The sequence below is a fragment of the Podarcis vaucheri genome (genome assembly GCF_965113315.1).
Source record: "Podarcis vaucheri genome assembly, chromosome: 14".
NCBI lineage: Eukaryota > Metazoa > Chordata > Lepidosauria > Squamata > Lacertidae > Podarcis > Podarcis vaucheri.
Genome location: NC_138752.1, coordinates 28,145,514 through 28,159,814, shown reverse-complemented (window position 1 = coordinate 28,159,814; position 14,301 = coordinate 28,145,514). Strand labels below are relative to the sequence as shown.

The window sequence follows — 14,301 nt, the reverse complement described above, 5'->3', positions numbered from 1 at the left end:
GTTAGGTTTTCTTAATATTGAGGTGGTCAGTGGTGCTACTCAGAGGTGTGTGTTTGTAATTATAACCTGCATGGCAGCACACCTGAGGTATCTTAATTTAACTAATTAGAGGAAGTTTACCTACTGCACCGAATGCAGCGATGTGATAGGGTAATCGATTATTTTGAAAACTGTATTCAAGTTGACCAAATGCTTTGTATGGTAGTGGCTGGTGTAGAGCGGTGAGTTGCAGCTGTTCGGTTATTATTTAAAAATAAAGTAAGCAAAAAATATTGCAGGGAAGTTTTTATTCCATCGCCCCAGTCACTGCGCAAACTCGGTTGGCGAAGAAAGTCCAACACTGCAACCACCATCCCTTGGGACAAGCACCAGCTCCTCCTCCTCCTGGATTTTGCCAGTGGCAGTGCTGGCAGGGATAATAGGGACATTCTGGGATCAAATCAGAAGCTGGGATGACTTTCGTAATTCCGGAACTGTCCCTGGAAAACTGGGACACTTGCAGGGCATGCAGTCACCTCCTGGACAAAGGTGTTATGTACTGAAGTTCTCACCCTGGGCCAGCAGGGGGATACTGTAGATAATTTTCACTCAGGTCCACATATGCAAATAAGGAATTGAAAGTGACATTCAGTGACTGGATAGTTACAGAAAGTTGTTACTGTTGCTTTTGTAGTGGAGCTCTATATAAGCAGGTTGGCGGAACCCTCCAGCCCAGTTCTGTTCTGGCCTGTGAATAAACAAGAGCTGTTTGAAGAATCACTGTGTCGTCTGATATGTTCCCCCACAACTTAACAAAAGCTTTTGTTTGCAGATTAAACATAACTCAAGGAGGTGTGTAGCTAAGAACAGGTTGGGCAGCAGAGGTGGAATGGCTGGGAGGGACACAGAAATGCAGGGAGCGTCAGCATTTAAAGGGATACCCCCCCCCCCATTGCTGTTGCTCTGCCAGACCAGGCTGGCCAGCCCTGCCCAGCCCCAGTTGCTAAGCAAGCAGAAGGACTCGCTGCCCACACAGGAGGGAGGGAAGATGTCAAACACAAGGCTGGTTGCCCAGTCTCACTGGTTAGATGCACAGGAGCCCATCTTGGGATGAGGGCTGAGAGCTCCCTCCCAGAGGTGGCCTCTGAGTCTGGAGTGGCCGCAGGATTTCAAGCAGCCTGGAGGACTCTTGTGGCCAGGGTCCCACCAGCATGAGAAACTCCAGAGGCTCCGGTTCTCATCTGAGCTCATCATCAAACTAGGGTTGGTGAGGCCACCCTCAGCAAGGAAGACAGGAATCACGGACCTGTGAGGTGGGGAAGTCTATCCCTATGGAGGTTCTGAATTCTGTGGAAAGTGGCTCCCGTTCTGGCCAGGGGCAGGCGGAAGCGACGGACCCTTCTCCTACCGCTGCAAGCCGAACAGTGGAAGAAGGGGCACCTGCAGCGGAGTGCCCCATTTGCTACCTCTCCTTCGACAATGTCTTCAGGGCCCCTCGCCTCCTGCCTTGCTCCCACACCTTCTGCTTGGAGTGGCTGGCCAGGCTGTGCGTCTTCCTCAAGTCAAGCCAGAGCTTCCAGTGCCCGCTCTGCAGGGGGAGCGTCCCCTTACCCTGTGGAGGAGTCCCCAGGCTTCCAGTCAACATGGACATCGTCCAGCAGTTCCCCCCGTGGATGAGGGAGGTGCAGGAGGTCTGGCTGGACGGCTTCCGTCTGTGCTGGCGCAGGAAGCTGCCAGGGAATGCCAAAGAAGAAGAGGCCTTTGCGGTGCTTGTGACCCTGGAATTGCTAAAGGCTGCCGCGCCCCGAGGGTCTGACCCCAGGGAGCTCGTTGTCGCCCACCCCGTATCCAGATGCTGGGAAACGTGCTGCCTCTTGTGGGACCACTATCCTGGACTATTCTGTGCCACTGCCCTGATGGTCTTGGGGCTCTTGCTGTCCACAGCCCTAATGTTCGGATTGCAGCGCTGATGCTGGAGGTTGCAGTGCTGAGCTGGGCTTGGTTGGCTGCCTTCTATCAGCTACAGTGCAAGGCTGATCACTTGCTTTGGGTAAGGTGGCTATTTGCATATGCAAATAAGCACATCTCTCTCTCTCTCTCATTATAAGTGAGTGGTGAAGTTTAAGATTAAGCAGGTTAAGTGAACACTTTGCCCTACAGAGGCAAGTGGACCAGAGGAACAAAAAGAGGCACATTTTAAAATCTACCAAAAAACACTGGATTCTGCAGTCTGTGGAAACAGGCAGATTGTGTGTTTTTCTGTGATTCTGTGGTGGCGTCAAAACTGCAGGACCCTCCAGCCTGGGCCCCTCACCTCAGGCTGCTGGAAGTTAAGCTCAAGCCACCCCCTCCAGCCTCTTCAGTCCTTCCACCTCCTTCCCACTTGTTTTAACCCTTTTCCACCATGAGGGCTAGAAACAGGCCTGTCAGCAGCTGCCAGCCCAAAGGACTCCTCCCTGCCTTGAGTTACTGTGTCCTGTCCCTCCATGTGTGGGCCACTTGCCTAGGAGTGGCGTGCAGACACCCATGGGTGCCAAATGCGTCTCCCATCTCAGGTGGCCACCTCCCTGCAGCTCCAGGCTCTGAGGAAAGACCAAGCTATGGCTGGGGGTCCTGAGCCACAGAAGTTTGCAGGTCAACGTTTACAAGAGCTTTCCTGCGGCTGCAACAGCAAACTGCGGCAGCGACCTCGCACAGAAAGACCTTGGAAGAAAGCATTTCCTCACTGCCACACACATGCCTCGTTCCTTTCACAGAGTCCAGGCAAGGCTGCAGAGAGGTGGAGGCAGGCAGGGGCCATGTGGCCACCACAGATGGGTGCCAACTTGCATGGTCTGTAGGAGGGAAGAGGAGGGAGCAATTTGCGGCTCTGTCTCCTGCCCTTGAGCTTTCCCTACGCTCGCGGGTTATTAGAAGAACTTGCCATTAAGAACTTGAACTTGCTTCTTTCCTCCTCCCTCCCAAATCTGTTTTCCTTTTATGCCATGCCTTTAAGAACTGTAACCCTGAGGGGCAGTGACTGTTTTGTTTGTTGTGATCCACAAGCTGTTCTGGGAAATTTTTGGGTCTGAAGAGTGAGATTTTTCAAAAATAAAATAAAATTGGGGTATGTGTGTGTGAATAAACACTTATGTGCATGCCCTGAGAACTACTGGAATTATAAATATATAGATATATTTTAAAAACTGGCTCAGATACAGGACATGACAAATGCACAAACACGAAGCGCTTCTACAAAATCTGGTCCATCTTCCCCACACAATAGTGAGCGAAGGGCACTTTAGGAGCTCCACTGTCCATTCCTTTCTCATTTATACACCTGGGTGTGGCTAAACCCATTAAGCAGAGCTACAATTTTGCTAGCAGGGCTCAGATCCCGTGTCCTTTTGCTGCAGCTCCTCTGAAGTCTTCCGGTCGGGCACCCCCATCTGTGTGCCACTTCCTTCTTCCCTGACACAGCAGCATGGAAGGCTTTCAGCCAAATAGCCCCATGAAGGCTGCTCCCCAACGCCACATGGAAGCTGGTTTCTGGGGTTCAGAACTTGGCCACTTCTTGGAGGTCAGTTCCTTTTGCAGAGCTAAACTTCAGCAAGTGAATCCCTGAGTTGGAGCTGGCGCAAAGGAGTGAGCCGCTCTCGAAGGCGGCCAGCGAAGGCAGAGCCCCGGCTCCTTCAAGGCAGGCAGTAGCCACACAGGCTAGGAGAAGAAAGAAAGAGGCAGTCAGTTGGTGTTCGGGGAGAGAATATCTGCCTTCGTCCTCTCTCGGTAGAGGGTCAGGCCAGCTTTGCTTCACATGCCCAACAAAATGTTTGGGTTGGCTATGCAAACAGCCACCCCAAAAGTGGAAATTCAACAGGTGAAGCTTGTCACGGCATGGAAATGAGATGCGGTGCTGCAAGGCTAGCCAGTCAGGGAACCCCCCCCCAAAAAAAATTCACACTAGGAATACTGTCTCCAGTTCTAGTCACCTCACCTGACCTTACAAAGAATATTTTAGAACTGGGAGAGGCACAGAAAAGTGTGCCCAAAAAGACCAAGGGGGTTGAAAGACTCCCCTGTGAGGAAAGCTTGCAGCATTTGGGACTTTTTCATTTCAAGAAAAGGCAAGTAAGGGGAGGGCATTATAAAAGTGTGTAACATTGTGCATGGTAAAATTATGCAGGGTTCAGTCATACCCTCCTCTATACCTCGTGCAAATCCTCAAGTTCCTTGTTTGGAACACACACATACACCTCGGACTGCACATTAGGGTTTTTGTTGTTGTTGTTGGTTCCTTTTTATCAATTTTATTAAGAATTTTCAACATACTATACAACATACTATACAGCAACCTCTGGTTGCGAACGGGATCCGTTCTGGAGGCCCGTTCACAACATGAAAGGCCCGCAACCTGAAGCACCATATCTGCCCAGGTGTGTGGTGTGATTTGGCGCTTGTGCACATGCGCAAAGTGTGATTTAGCGCTACTGCGCATGCGCGAGCGGCAAAACCTGGAAGTAACCCTTTCCAGTACTTCCGGGTTGCCGCGGGAGGCAACATAAAAAAACGTAACATGAGGTATGTACAATAAAAGCCAAACTAATCTAAAGAAGGCAAATAGGAAAGAAGCAAGAATAAGCATCAGAAGAAAATAAAGAAGAAAAAAGAAAATAAAAGAAATACCAGGCCTTCTATCACAATGATATCTTAACCCTTATTCCACACACAGAAAAATGAGCTCTCCCATCTCTCACCTGGCAGCTTCCCCCTCTTCCCTCAGTCTCCCCACCCTGTGAGATCCTCTCTACCCTGCCCCTCACAAAGGGGCCTTTGTCTTCTGCCCATCACCTTCCAGTGAGTATTTTCATCCGTCCAAGATAGGAAACTTCAAAAATCAAAGCACAGATATAGATGGACTTAACAGATAGAGAATGTGAATTACAGATTTTTCCCCCCACCCCGCCATTACTACAGGCCTTCACTTCTTTAAGTGAAGTGTCTGTGAAAGAACATGTGTTTGCTTCCTTCAAGCTTTGCTGATCTAGCAAGGCGGCCCTTGCAGCCAAATCTCCCCCAGCAAGAGGAGCTGAGCGCTCTACCTCCAGAGTCCTGGCTCCACACTCTCACTGTGCAGTCATGCGACGAAGTGGCAATGGCCGGGGAGGCCCCGAGGCCCCCAGGGAGGAAGATGCAGGATGCCGTGGTCTGGGAGTGGCCCCAGAACTCTCGCACTCGGCACTTCACCTGCCGCAGGTCCCAGAGCTGGAAGGAAGAGCACGTGGTGAAGCCATAGCCCTCCCAAATCTCATTCCTGTCTCCGCCACTGAGCTTTTCCTTGTTGCAAAGCTGGAGTGAAAACACACTGCGGTCTCCAACGTCAATCAGAGCAGCAATATTTACCTTTAAAAATTAGATGTTTAAGGTGCCCTTTAGGGACGTTCCCCTGCGAGGCAGCTTTTAATGAGTAAAACACAATAAAGTGGTACCTCGGGTTACATACGCTTCAGGTTACAGACTCCGCTAACCCAGAAATAGTGCTTCAGGTTAAGAACTTTGCTTCAGGTTGAGAACAGAAATTGTGCTCCGGCGGCGCGGCAGTAGCAGGAGGCCCCATTAGCTAAAGTGGTGCTTCAGGTTAAGAAGAGTTTAAGGCTAAGAACGGCCCTCCGGAACGAATTAAGTACTTAACCAAGTTAAGTTAACTTAGCCAAGTTACAGGGAACCAGGCAGAGGGCCTTCTCGGTAGTGGCGCCCGCCCTGTGGAATGCCCTCCCACCAGATGTCAAAGAGAACAACAACTACCAGGCTTTTAGAAGACATCTGAAGGCAGCCCTGTTTCGGGAAGCTTTTAATGTTTGATGTATTATAGTATTTTAATATTCTTTTGGAAGCCGCCCAGAGTGGCTGGGGAAGCCCAGCCAGATGGGCGGGGTATAAATAATAAATTATTATTATTATTATTATTATTATTATTAACCCGAAGTACCACTGTATATACCTTTGCCTTCCTGTTGTTATTTAAATGAAACACTTTTTGTGTTGCAAACCATCTTATCAATCAACAAAAAGCAAGTGATTAAGAGAGACAGGGACAGAATATAAACATTTTCAAAAATTTCTGGGAGCATAAACAGTCATCCATTTAGCAATCCAAATTCATCAGTTTCAGGTTAAGAACAGACCTCCAGAACGAATTAAGTACTTAACCCGAGGTACCACTGTACAACAAAAGGAAAAAGGCACCAGCGCATTGCAAAGTATCACCAATTCAGCAGCAGCAACTCCCTTCCTCAGAGGAAGCTCAGCCTTGCCACCCACTTTGGCCTGGCATTGCCAAGCCGTTTTCCCACTGACGTCGTCCGCCCTGTCTTTTTAGGTTTGGAAGCCTAAGTGAGGGGACTCTCTCCCTCTCTTTTCACTGATGAGGGAAAGTGTTAAAACAAACAATGACCAGGCCATTGGAAGCTACGCAACAAATTTATACTCTTTGTGCGTCTGGCTCCAACCCTGACACCGGAATCCTCGCCAATGAGCAGGATAGTTTTGAGGAAGCAAAGGTGGCTACATTGCGGGTTGTTTTGGAAGTTTGCCATATCGAGAGACCCTTTACGGAGCCAAGAGGGAGGCTCGGTGGGGGGCTGGGCTAGGAAGATGACCCTTTGGGTCCTGTCTCCCCCTCTCCAGTTCTACGGTTCAAGCTCCCCACCACCACCACTGCTCAGCACTCCCACCTCAGCCCACAGCTGGTGGTGACCTCACCGTGGCCTCACAGCCTTCACCGCCAGAGCCAGTGCTGCCGCTGACACAGTATCGCCCGTCTGAACTAACATCGCAGGACGTCTGGATATGCTGCTTGGCAGGGAAGACGTGGGCCACACGCAGCTCCCGGCTGTCCCAGATCCTGCCACAAACAAAAGGGGCAGAAAGGGCTCAAGGTGGCCGGCTGACCCAAAGACATTTTGTCCCACCAAAGCGGCCCGAGAGGTCTGGCTAGAGGCCGCCCACTGCCCTTCAGTCTTGAGCAGCACCAAAACAGATTAAAATGACTGGGATGCGATTTTATTCTCATTTTATATTTATCTTTCTTCCCCAGTATAACCTCTGGCAATAAAAAAAAGACTTTTGCACAAGGCAGTGAAAGGTTTGGGGCATGTAACAACAACAACAACAACAACAACCCTTGCAGCCTATGGACCAGCTCAGTTTGACTTAGTCAGAATAGATGAGCTTTGTTATTGATACCCCAAAAGTGTTTACAGTAGTTACCTAGTGGGATTTGCCGGTTAGATGCTTGGGGATTTGGATCACACACACACAGAGAATATTTTGCTAATTACAAACATAAACATATTTAAAAAATCAAAACAGATTTTAACCGCTAAAGGTAAAAAAAGGGATGCGGGTGGCGCTGTGGGTTAAACCACAGAGCCTAGGACTTGCCGATCAGAAGGCTGGCGGTTCGAATCCCCGCAACAGGGTGAGCTCCCATTGCTCGGTCCCTGCTCCTGCCAACCTAGCAGTTCAAAAGCACGTCAGAGTGCAAGTAGATAAATAGGTACCGCTCTGGCAGGAAGGTAAACGGCGTTTCCGTGTGCTGCTCTGGTTTGCCAGAAGCAGCTTAGTCATGCTGGCCATATGACCCGGAAGCTGTACGCCGGCTCCCTCGGCCAATAAAGCGAGATGAGCGCCACAACCCCAGAGTCGGTCATGACTGGACCTAATGGTCAGGGGTCCCTTTACCCTTTACCTTACAGATAAAAAAAGCTTTTGGATGGGGAGAAGTTCAGCTATAAAGATGTTTTTTATTTGTCTGTATTCCACTGCAGCAAATAAACTGTTTCCATCACTACATCTTGTGGTAGTCCTGGGGCTCAGCTCTGCTACAGAGGAAAGCTTAGCCCCACCAGGTGTACACAGGGAAAGCCGCCCCCCCCCAGCACGAGTTTTGGCAAGAACTGCAAGGTCTGCTACACCCACCAGCTCCAAGGGCTCCTGTGCCGATGAACCCCGCAGCTCAAATTTCAAAAGCAAAATTTTCAGAAAGTTGGGTTCAGAGCCAGAAATGCTGGATTTGTGCACAATTTGGTCTCCACTCCCATGCGCTCACATACCTAATTGTTTTATCCTCTGATGCTTGGACTATATATGGCTCTCCGGGAACCCAGCACAGATGAGTTACCTGTGGGAGAGAACAATTAATGGGCAGCTCATCTAGCCATATCAGAAAGCGGTCCCCCTGTGTGAGAGGCAGGGAAGGGAAAATCTCCCAGGATGGAAGAAGAAAGGGAAGTTCCCAGGTGAGAGCTGGGAGGAATCACCTTTCTCTGTGTGGGACAAGTTAAGATTTACACGTGAAAGAGGACTTTGTTTTCTTTCTTTCTTTCTTTCTTTCATCTCGCCCTCCCTCCCTCTCTCCCCCTCTCTCTCCCTCCTTTGTTTCTGTTTAGATTGGTTTGTTTTTCTTTATTATAATACATTATGAAAATCGTATTAAAAAATAATAACAACAAAATTAAAAATCAAACAGAGAGGTACAGCTTCTTGAACCCAAAACAAAATAATCTCCCCTGGGGGAAAAAGGCAGGCCCATATCAGTGTGTGGAGTGAAGAGTGATAACCAAGTTCCAAAGCCTACTCCTTCAAGGTTAAATTACGGAAAGCAGAGGATTTCACGAGCATCTATTGTTTTTAAAACAACCTAGTTTGCGGTCTCAGCAATATCAGCACAGCTCAGAATGCCCTTAGAATTTCAGAGAAGCCCACATGAAATGGGACCAAGCTTTCATCCAGACCACTTTCTGACAAAAGCCAGTCAGACGTATGTAAGAAAGCCCAAAACAGGGAATAAACATCATAAGCTCCAACATGTCTCTGATGAAAATAGGGACACCCTATTCTACATCAGGAAGTTTCTCCGGCGTTTGATCTCGCCGCACACATAGATGTCATATACACATCTACATCGGTCACCTTGAGCCAATTACAACCTTTCCACCAAACCTATCTCACAGGACTGTTGTATAGAAATAATGTGTGAGGGAAGGGATTGTGTACAACGCCTTCCAAAGATAAATAGAATGAAATTATTTTTTTAACTGTAAGCTGCCTTGAGTCCCTGTCAGGGGAAAAGGTGGGAAATAATAATAATAATAATAATAATAATAATAATAATAATAATAATAAAGAAGAAGAAGAAACTGTGAGAATGATCAGGAACATACCAAGGAGTAAATCCTATTGAACTCAGTGGGACTGAGCTCTGAGCAAAAATGATTTGGATTGCAGTATAAGGCTGCCTAGTCTTTACCCAGTTACCTGAGAGTAAGCTCCGTTGCATTCAGTGGGCAGACAGTACAAGGCTCTATTTACAATAAAGGAATAAACACTCCACACCTTTCCTTTAAAAAATTGGTGGCTGCTGAAACATTGCAATTAAATAATTTAAAGTGGATTGGTTACATTTCCTTCAAAATTATAGGAAGGACTTCATATACCAACTTCACCGTTTCCTTCATTTGGTGCAGGTATTTTATTTTCATTATAAACTATGGTTACCAGATGTCCCCATTTCCTAGGGAAAGTCCCTGGATTTACATATCTGTCCCCAGACAAAATTTGTCCCCAGAATGTCCCCGGATTTCATTTAATGACCCTGGATTTATATTTTAAATGTTGTAGATTTATTAGTAGGGAATGAATGTTGCGTGATTGGTTCAACGGAACAAGACACATCATATGGGGACTTCCAGCAAGGCAAAATGGCGGGCGCCATGGCAGTGAGCAGCTCCTGAAGCCAGCCAGAGCCAACTGCGCTACTAGGCTGGCTCCGGGCTGCTGAGACTGCCACTGCCAAGCGGGAACTGGGGACACCCGGCGCGTCAACTGGGGGAACCACTGACACACACACCCCCGTGACCCAAATTCAGTCGGGAGCAAGAGCACCCGGCCAACTGCCCAGTGGTGCTCCGGGGCCAGGAAAACCCCGGAGCCGACGCAGGGAGAAGGAGAAAAGGAGAAGGAGAAGGAAGAGAGAGAGAGAGAGAGAGAGAGAGAGAGAGAGGAAGGGAAAAAAAGAGGGGAGCCCTGACCTTGCAGCACCACTGCCGCTTAGGAGGAGAGGTAGGAGAGCACTGGGAGGGCTAGCACTCCAAGAGAGCAGGCCAGGGCCCAGAGGAAGACCGTGTGACAGTGGAGACCACAGAAAAGCTATTACCGGTACTTCTTAATATTTTTTTTAAAAAAAACATTTTAAAAATAACTTTTTTCTCTCTTTTTTTAAAAAAAGAGTGTCCCCAGATTCTTTGAAAAAAATCTGGTAACCTTAGTATAAACTGAACTCCATTTCTGCACACACACACACACACACACACACACACGGAAGTTCCACTTAGCTATAAATGGTTAAGAGGTCACTTAAAACTGGGCGAGGGATTTGTACCTTTGGCATCTGTAATAAATAGTAGGACTTCTCCCTTCCAAGGTCTTCTGGCCCTTACCAGATTCCTGGAAATGGATGCTCTGTGCAAACAGTCCCCTGTCTCTAGGTCCCAGGTGCAGACAGTGTTGTCACGGGAGCCTGTGCAAAGCTGTTGGAAAACTAAACAAGGAAAGAGAGAGTCTGTGAAGAAACCCATCAGCAATCCAGACACAGACTTCTTACTCCAGCAGGAGTCACTGCCTCACCTGGGCTGACAGCCAAACCAGTGACCACCAGGTCATGCCCTGAGAAGCCCTGGACTGCCCCAGAGCCCCCCTGGAACCCCCACATCAGCACTGTCTTATCGCGGGAAGCGCTGAAGAACCAGTTGGAGGCTGGGAGGCAGGTCACCTGGGGCAGAACAGAAGAGAAGTGGATTCAGACAACCATCCTTTTCCACACAGGTTGTTCAAAAAACACAGAAGCTGCCTCACTGTTTTTCCACCTATCACTGCCTACTCTAACTGGCAGTGGCCACACTCCCAGGTCTCTGGCAGAAAAAGGGAGAGGGCTGTCACCCCATGACGATGATGATGATGATGGATTATTGGGTTGTCTTTGTTTTTATTTTTCTTATGCAGTTTGTGTTTTGTATATTGTAATTTCATGTTGTGAACCGCCCTGAGCTCTACAGGTATAGGGCTGTATACAAATATTATATAAATAAAATAAAAATAAATAATGATTTATATGCTGCCCATCTGACTAGGTTGCCCCAGTCATCCTGGGTGGCATGCAACAATTATAAATCCACAGTAAAACACAGTAAAGCCCTATACAGGGCTGCTTTCGGATGTCTGCTAAAAGTCAGATAGTTGTTTATTTCTGTGAGAGCCTTTCAACTGGAAACTGAACCTAGCGCCTTTTGCACACAAAGCAGCCGCCTTCTCACACCCTCCCAGGTGTCCCGTTCCCTTCTTAAGGTTTTATGTCGCTTAGCGCTTGATGGTACATGATGGGGTCCTGGTCTCTGTTGTCTATGCTTGCCAGGGGAAGAGCAGAAAGAAAACATTTTTGCAGCCAAAATCTGGCGTTTACCTTAGTAACTTCTCGCTCATGACCTAGGAACCTCCTGACCAGGGTGCCACGACGCCAGTTGTACACAACAACAGTCTGGAGAAAGAGCATGTGGGAAAAGCTTTCATGCAATATTTCAGATCTCTGCAGAAATAACCACCTACGCAATGATTCCCGGGAACGGCAGTTTGTTAAGGGCGCTGGGAACGGAAGCTCCGCGAAAAGTCTCAAAACAACTCTCGGAACCTGCAACAAGCTACAGACCCCATGGCTGTTGAGGTGGAATAGGAGTGCTTTAAAGGTAATGGGTCTGGATGTGGTGTTCCACTGATGAGACACAGGTGGTGCTGTGGGTTAAACCACTGAGCCTAGGACTTGCCGATCAGAAGGTCGGCGGTTCGAATCCCTGCGACGGGGTGAGCTCCTGTTGTTCAGTCCCTGCTCCTGCCAACCTAGCAGTTCGAAAGCATGTCAAAGTGCAAGTAGATAAATAGGTACCGCTCCGGTGGGAAGGTAAACGGCGTTTCCGTGTGCTGCTCTGAAGCTGCTTAGTCATGCTAGCCACATGACCCGGAAGCTGTATGCTGGCTCCCTCGGCCAATAAAGCGAGATGAGCGCCGCAACCCCAGAGTCGGTCACGACTGGACCTAATGGTCAGGGGTCCCTTTACCTTTACCTTTAAAGGTAATGGGTCTGGATGTGGCGTTCCACTGATGGGAAAACTTTGCGTTAAAATATAGAGTGGGAACGGAGCACAATTTTAAACTGGAAGGGCCTATCAAAACTGAGCTTGTCTGCGACTCCATATATCTCAGCCAGAACTAGACAGGGAACTGGTTCAGCTTTTCAGAGGCCTCATTTTTAAATTGAGTTTGCAGCACTATTTGCTTATATGCTCCATTTCTGGCCAACGGACAATAAACCTGTATGCATGTATCATATCTCAGTCGTTCACATGCATAGCAGTTGCACCACAATAGCAAGTTTCCCCTCAAACAAAAACAGGAAGCGGAGCCACCAGCATTAACACAAAGCCACCCAAGCCGGTTAATAATAATAATAATAATAATAATAATAATAATAATACAGTGGTACCTCAGGTTACACACGCTTCAGGTTACATACGCTTCAGGTTACAGACTCCGCTAACCCAGAAATAGTGCTTCAGGTTAAGAACTTTGCTTCAGGATGAGAACAGAAATTGTGTTCCGGCCGTGCGGCAGCAGTGGGAGGCCCCATTAGCTAAAGTGGTGCTTCAGGTTAAGAACAGTTTCAGGTTAAGAACGGACCTCCGGAACGAATTAAGTACTTAACCTGAGGTACCACTGTAATAATAATAATAATATGCCACGGCTCATCTGACTTGGGTTGTCCCAACCACTCTGAGCGACTCCCAACAAAATATTAAAAACACAATAAAACATCAAATATTAAAAACTTCCTTATACAGGACTGCCTTCAGATGTCTTCTAAAGGTTATATAGTTACTCATCTCCTTGGCATCTGACAGGAGGGCATTCCACAGGGAGGGTGCCACTACTGAGAAGGCCCTCTGCCTGGCTACCTGTAACTTCACTTCCTGCAGTGAGGGAATCACCAGAAGGCCCTCAGAAATGGACCTCAATGTTGCTCCAGATTCCCAGAGGAAGGTGGACTCTTTGGAGCATCCATGGCATTCTGCCCGCTGAGCTCTGTGCTCCAGCAGCTCCCCTGGGCTGCCTGCCCATAAAGGCAGCCATCTTGAAAGACCACCAGGGGCCGCAAAGTGGCCACAGAGGGAGGCGATGTTCTGCCCGGGCTTTTCTTTCGTGAACCTGGCATTAAAAATCAGGGGGGCAGCGATACAGGATTGTGGGGAGGGGGTTGGGGGAGAGAGAGATGGACCCAAGAAGTCCCCACACTCTCTTCCATTTGGGACCAGTGAGATACTCCTGCCAGCTGCAGCTAGCTGCTCTCCTGTGGGCTACCTTGTCTTTGCCGCCTGACACGCACAGGTCAGTCGTGAGGGACGCCACTGAAGCCACAGCACCACAGTGAGCAGGACACGGCTGCTGAACCACCTTGGCAGGAGGGGGCTCTTCCTCATACCTGTCAGCCCTGCAAAGGAGAAGGCAAACACAAACAGCCAGGAATGATATGAGGCCCTGAAACCCACCTGGGTTTCCTTAACACTAAAGGTAAAGGGACCCCTGACCATTAGGTCCAGTCGTGGCCGATTCTGCGGTTGCGGCGCTCATCTCGCTTTATTAGCCAAGGGAACCGGCGCACAGCTTCTGGGTCATGTGGCCAGCATGACTAAGCCGCTTCTGGCAAACCAGAGCAGCGCACGGAAACGCCCTTTACCTTCCCACTGGAGTGGTGCCTATTTATCTACTTGCACTTTGACGTGCCTTCGAACTGCTAGGTTGGCAGGAGCAGGGACCGAGCAGCGGGGCCTCAACCCATAGCGGGGATTCGAACCGCCAACCTTCTGATCGGCAAGTCCTAGGCTCTGTGGTTTAACCCACAGCACCACCCGCATCCTTAACACTAGATCCCGGTTTATGGTAAAGGAGCCCCCTTGCACCCCATGGCAACAACCACTTTCCACTGTGGCAAAGATTTTCCCCCAAGATTTCCCCCCAAATGGAGCCAGGAACTGCTCCGTTGTTTTGTGTTCTACTCAGGTCGTTTCCTGTTTCAGAGTCTGTTCTGGCCAGGAGGGTCCAAAGTTCAAGCCAGAAACTTGGTGGCTACGGAGGGAATGAAATAAAAAAGAGACCCTGGATGTATTTTTGATACTCATGGAAATCTTTTAATAAAAACATTAAAAAGAAAAGGGAAGACAGCCTAATGCCATATTTTAAACA

General features: G+C 48.6%; 1 protein-coding gene across 4 annotated transcripts in view; it reads right to left on the bottom strand.

Annotated features, from left to right (window-relative positions):
- Window positions 1-270: 270 nt before the first annotated feature.
- Window positions 271-14,301, bottom strand: part of WDR31 (WD repeat domain 31) — a 21,968-nt gene continuing 7,937 nt past the window's right edge. For all 4 annotated transcript variants that reach the window (XM_082198782.1, XM_082198780.1, XM_082198779.1 and 1 more), the window contains exons 3-10: window positions 13,420-13,549; window positions 11,474-11,548; window positions 10,642-10,786; window positions 10,455-10,555; window positions 8,070-8,137; window positions 6,718-6,859; window positions 5,058-5,220; window positions 271-3,675 (exon numbers count right to left, since the gene is read on the bottom strand). In XM_082198782.1, the coding sequence (XP_082054908.1) occupies window positions 3,515-3,675; window positions 5,058-5,220; window positions 6,718-6,859; window positions 8,070-8,137; window positions 10,455-10,555; window positions 10,642-10,786; window positions 11,474-11,548; window positions 13,420-13,549 (985 nt within the window). In that variant the 3' untranslated portion in view covers window positions 271-3,514. The remainder of the gene's footprint in view (window positions 3,676-5,057; window positions 5,221-6,717; window positions 6,860-8,069; window positions 8,138-10,454; window positions 10,556-10,641; window positions 10,787-11,473; window positions 11,549-13,419; window positions 13,550-14,301) is intronic.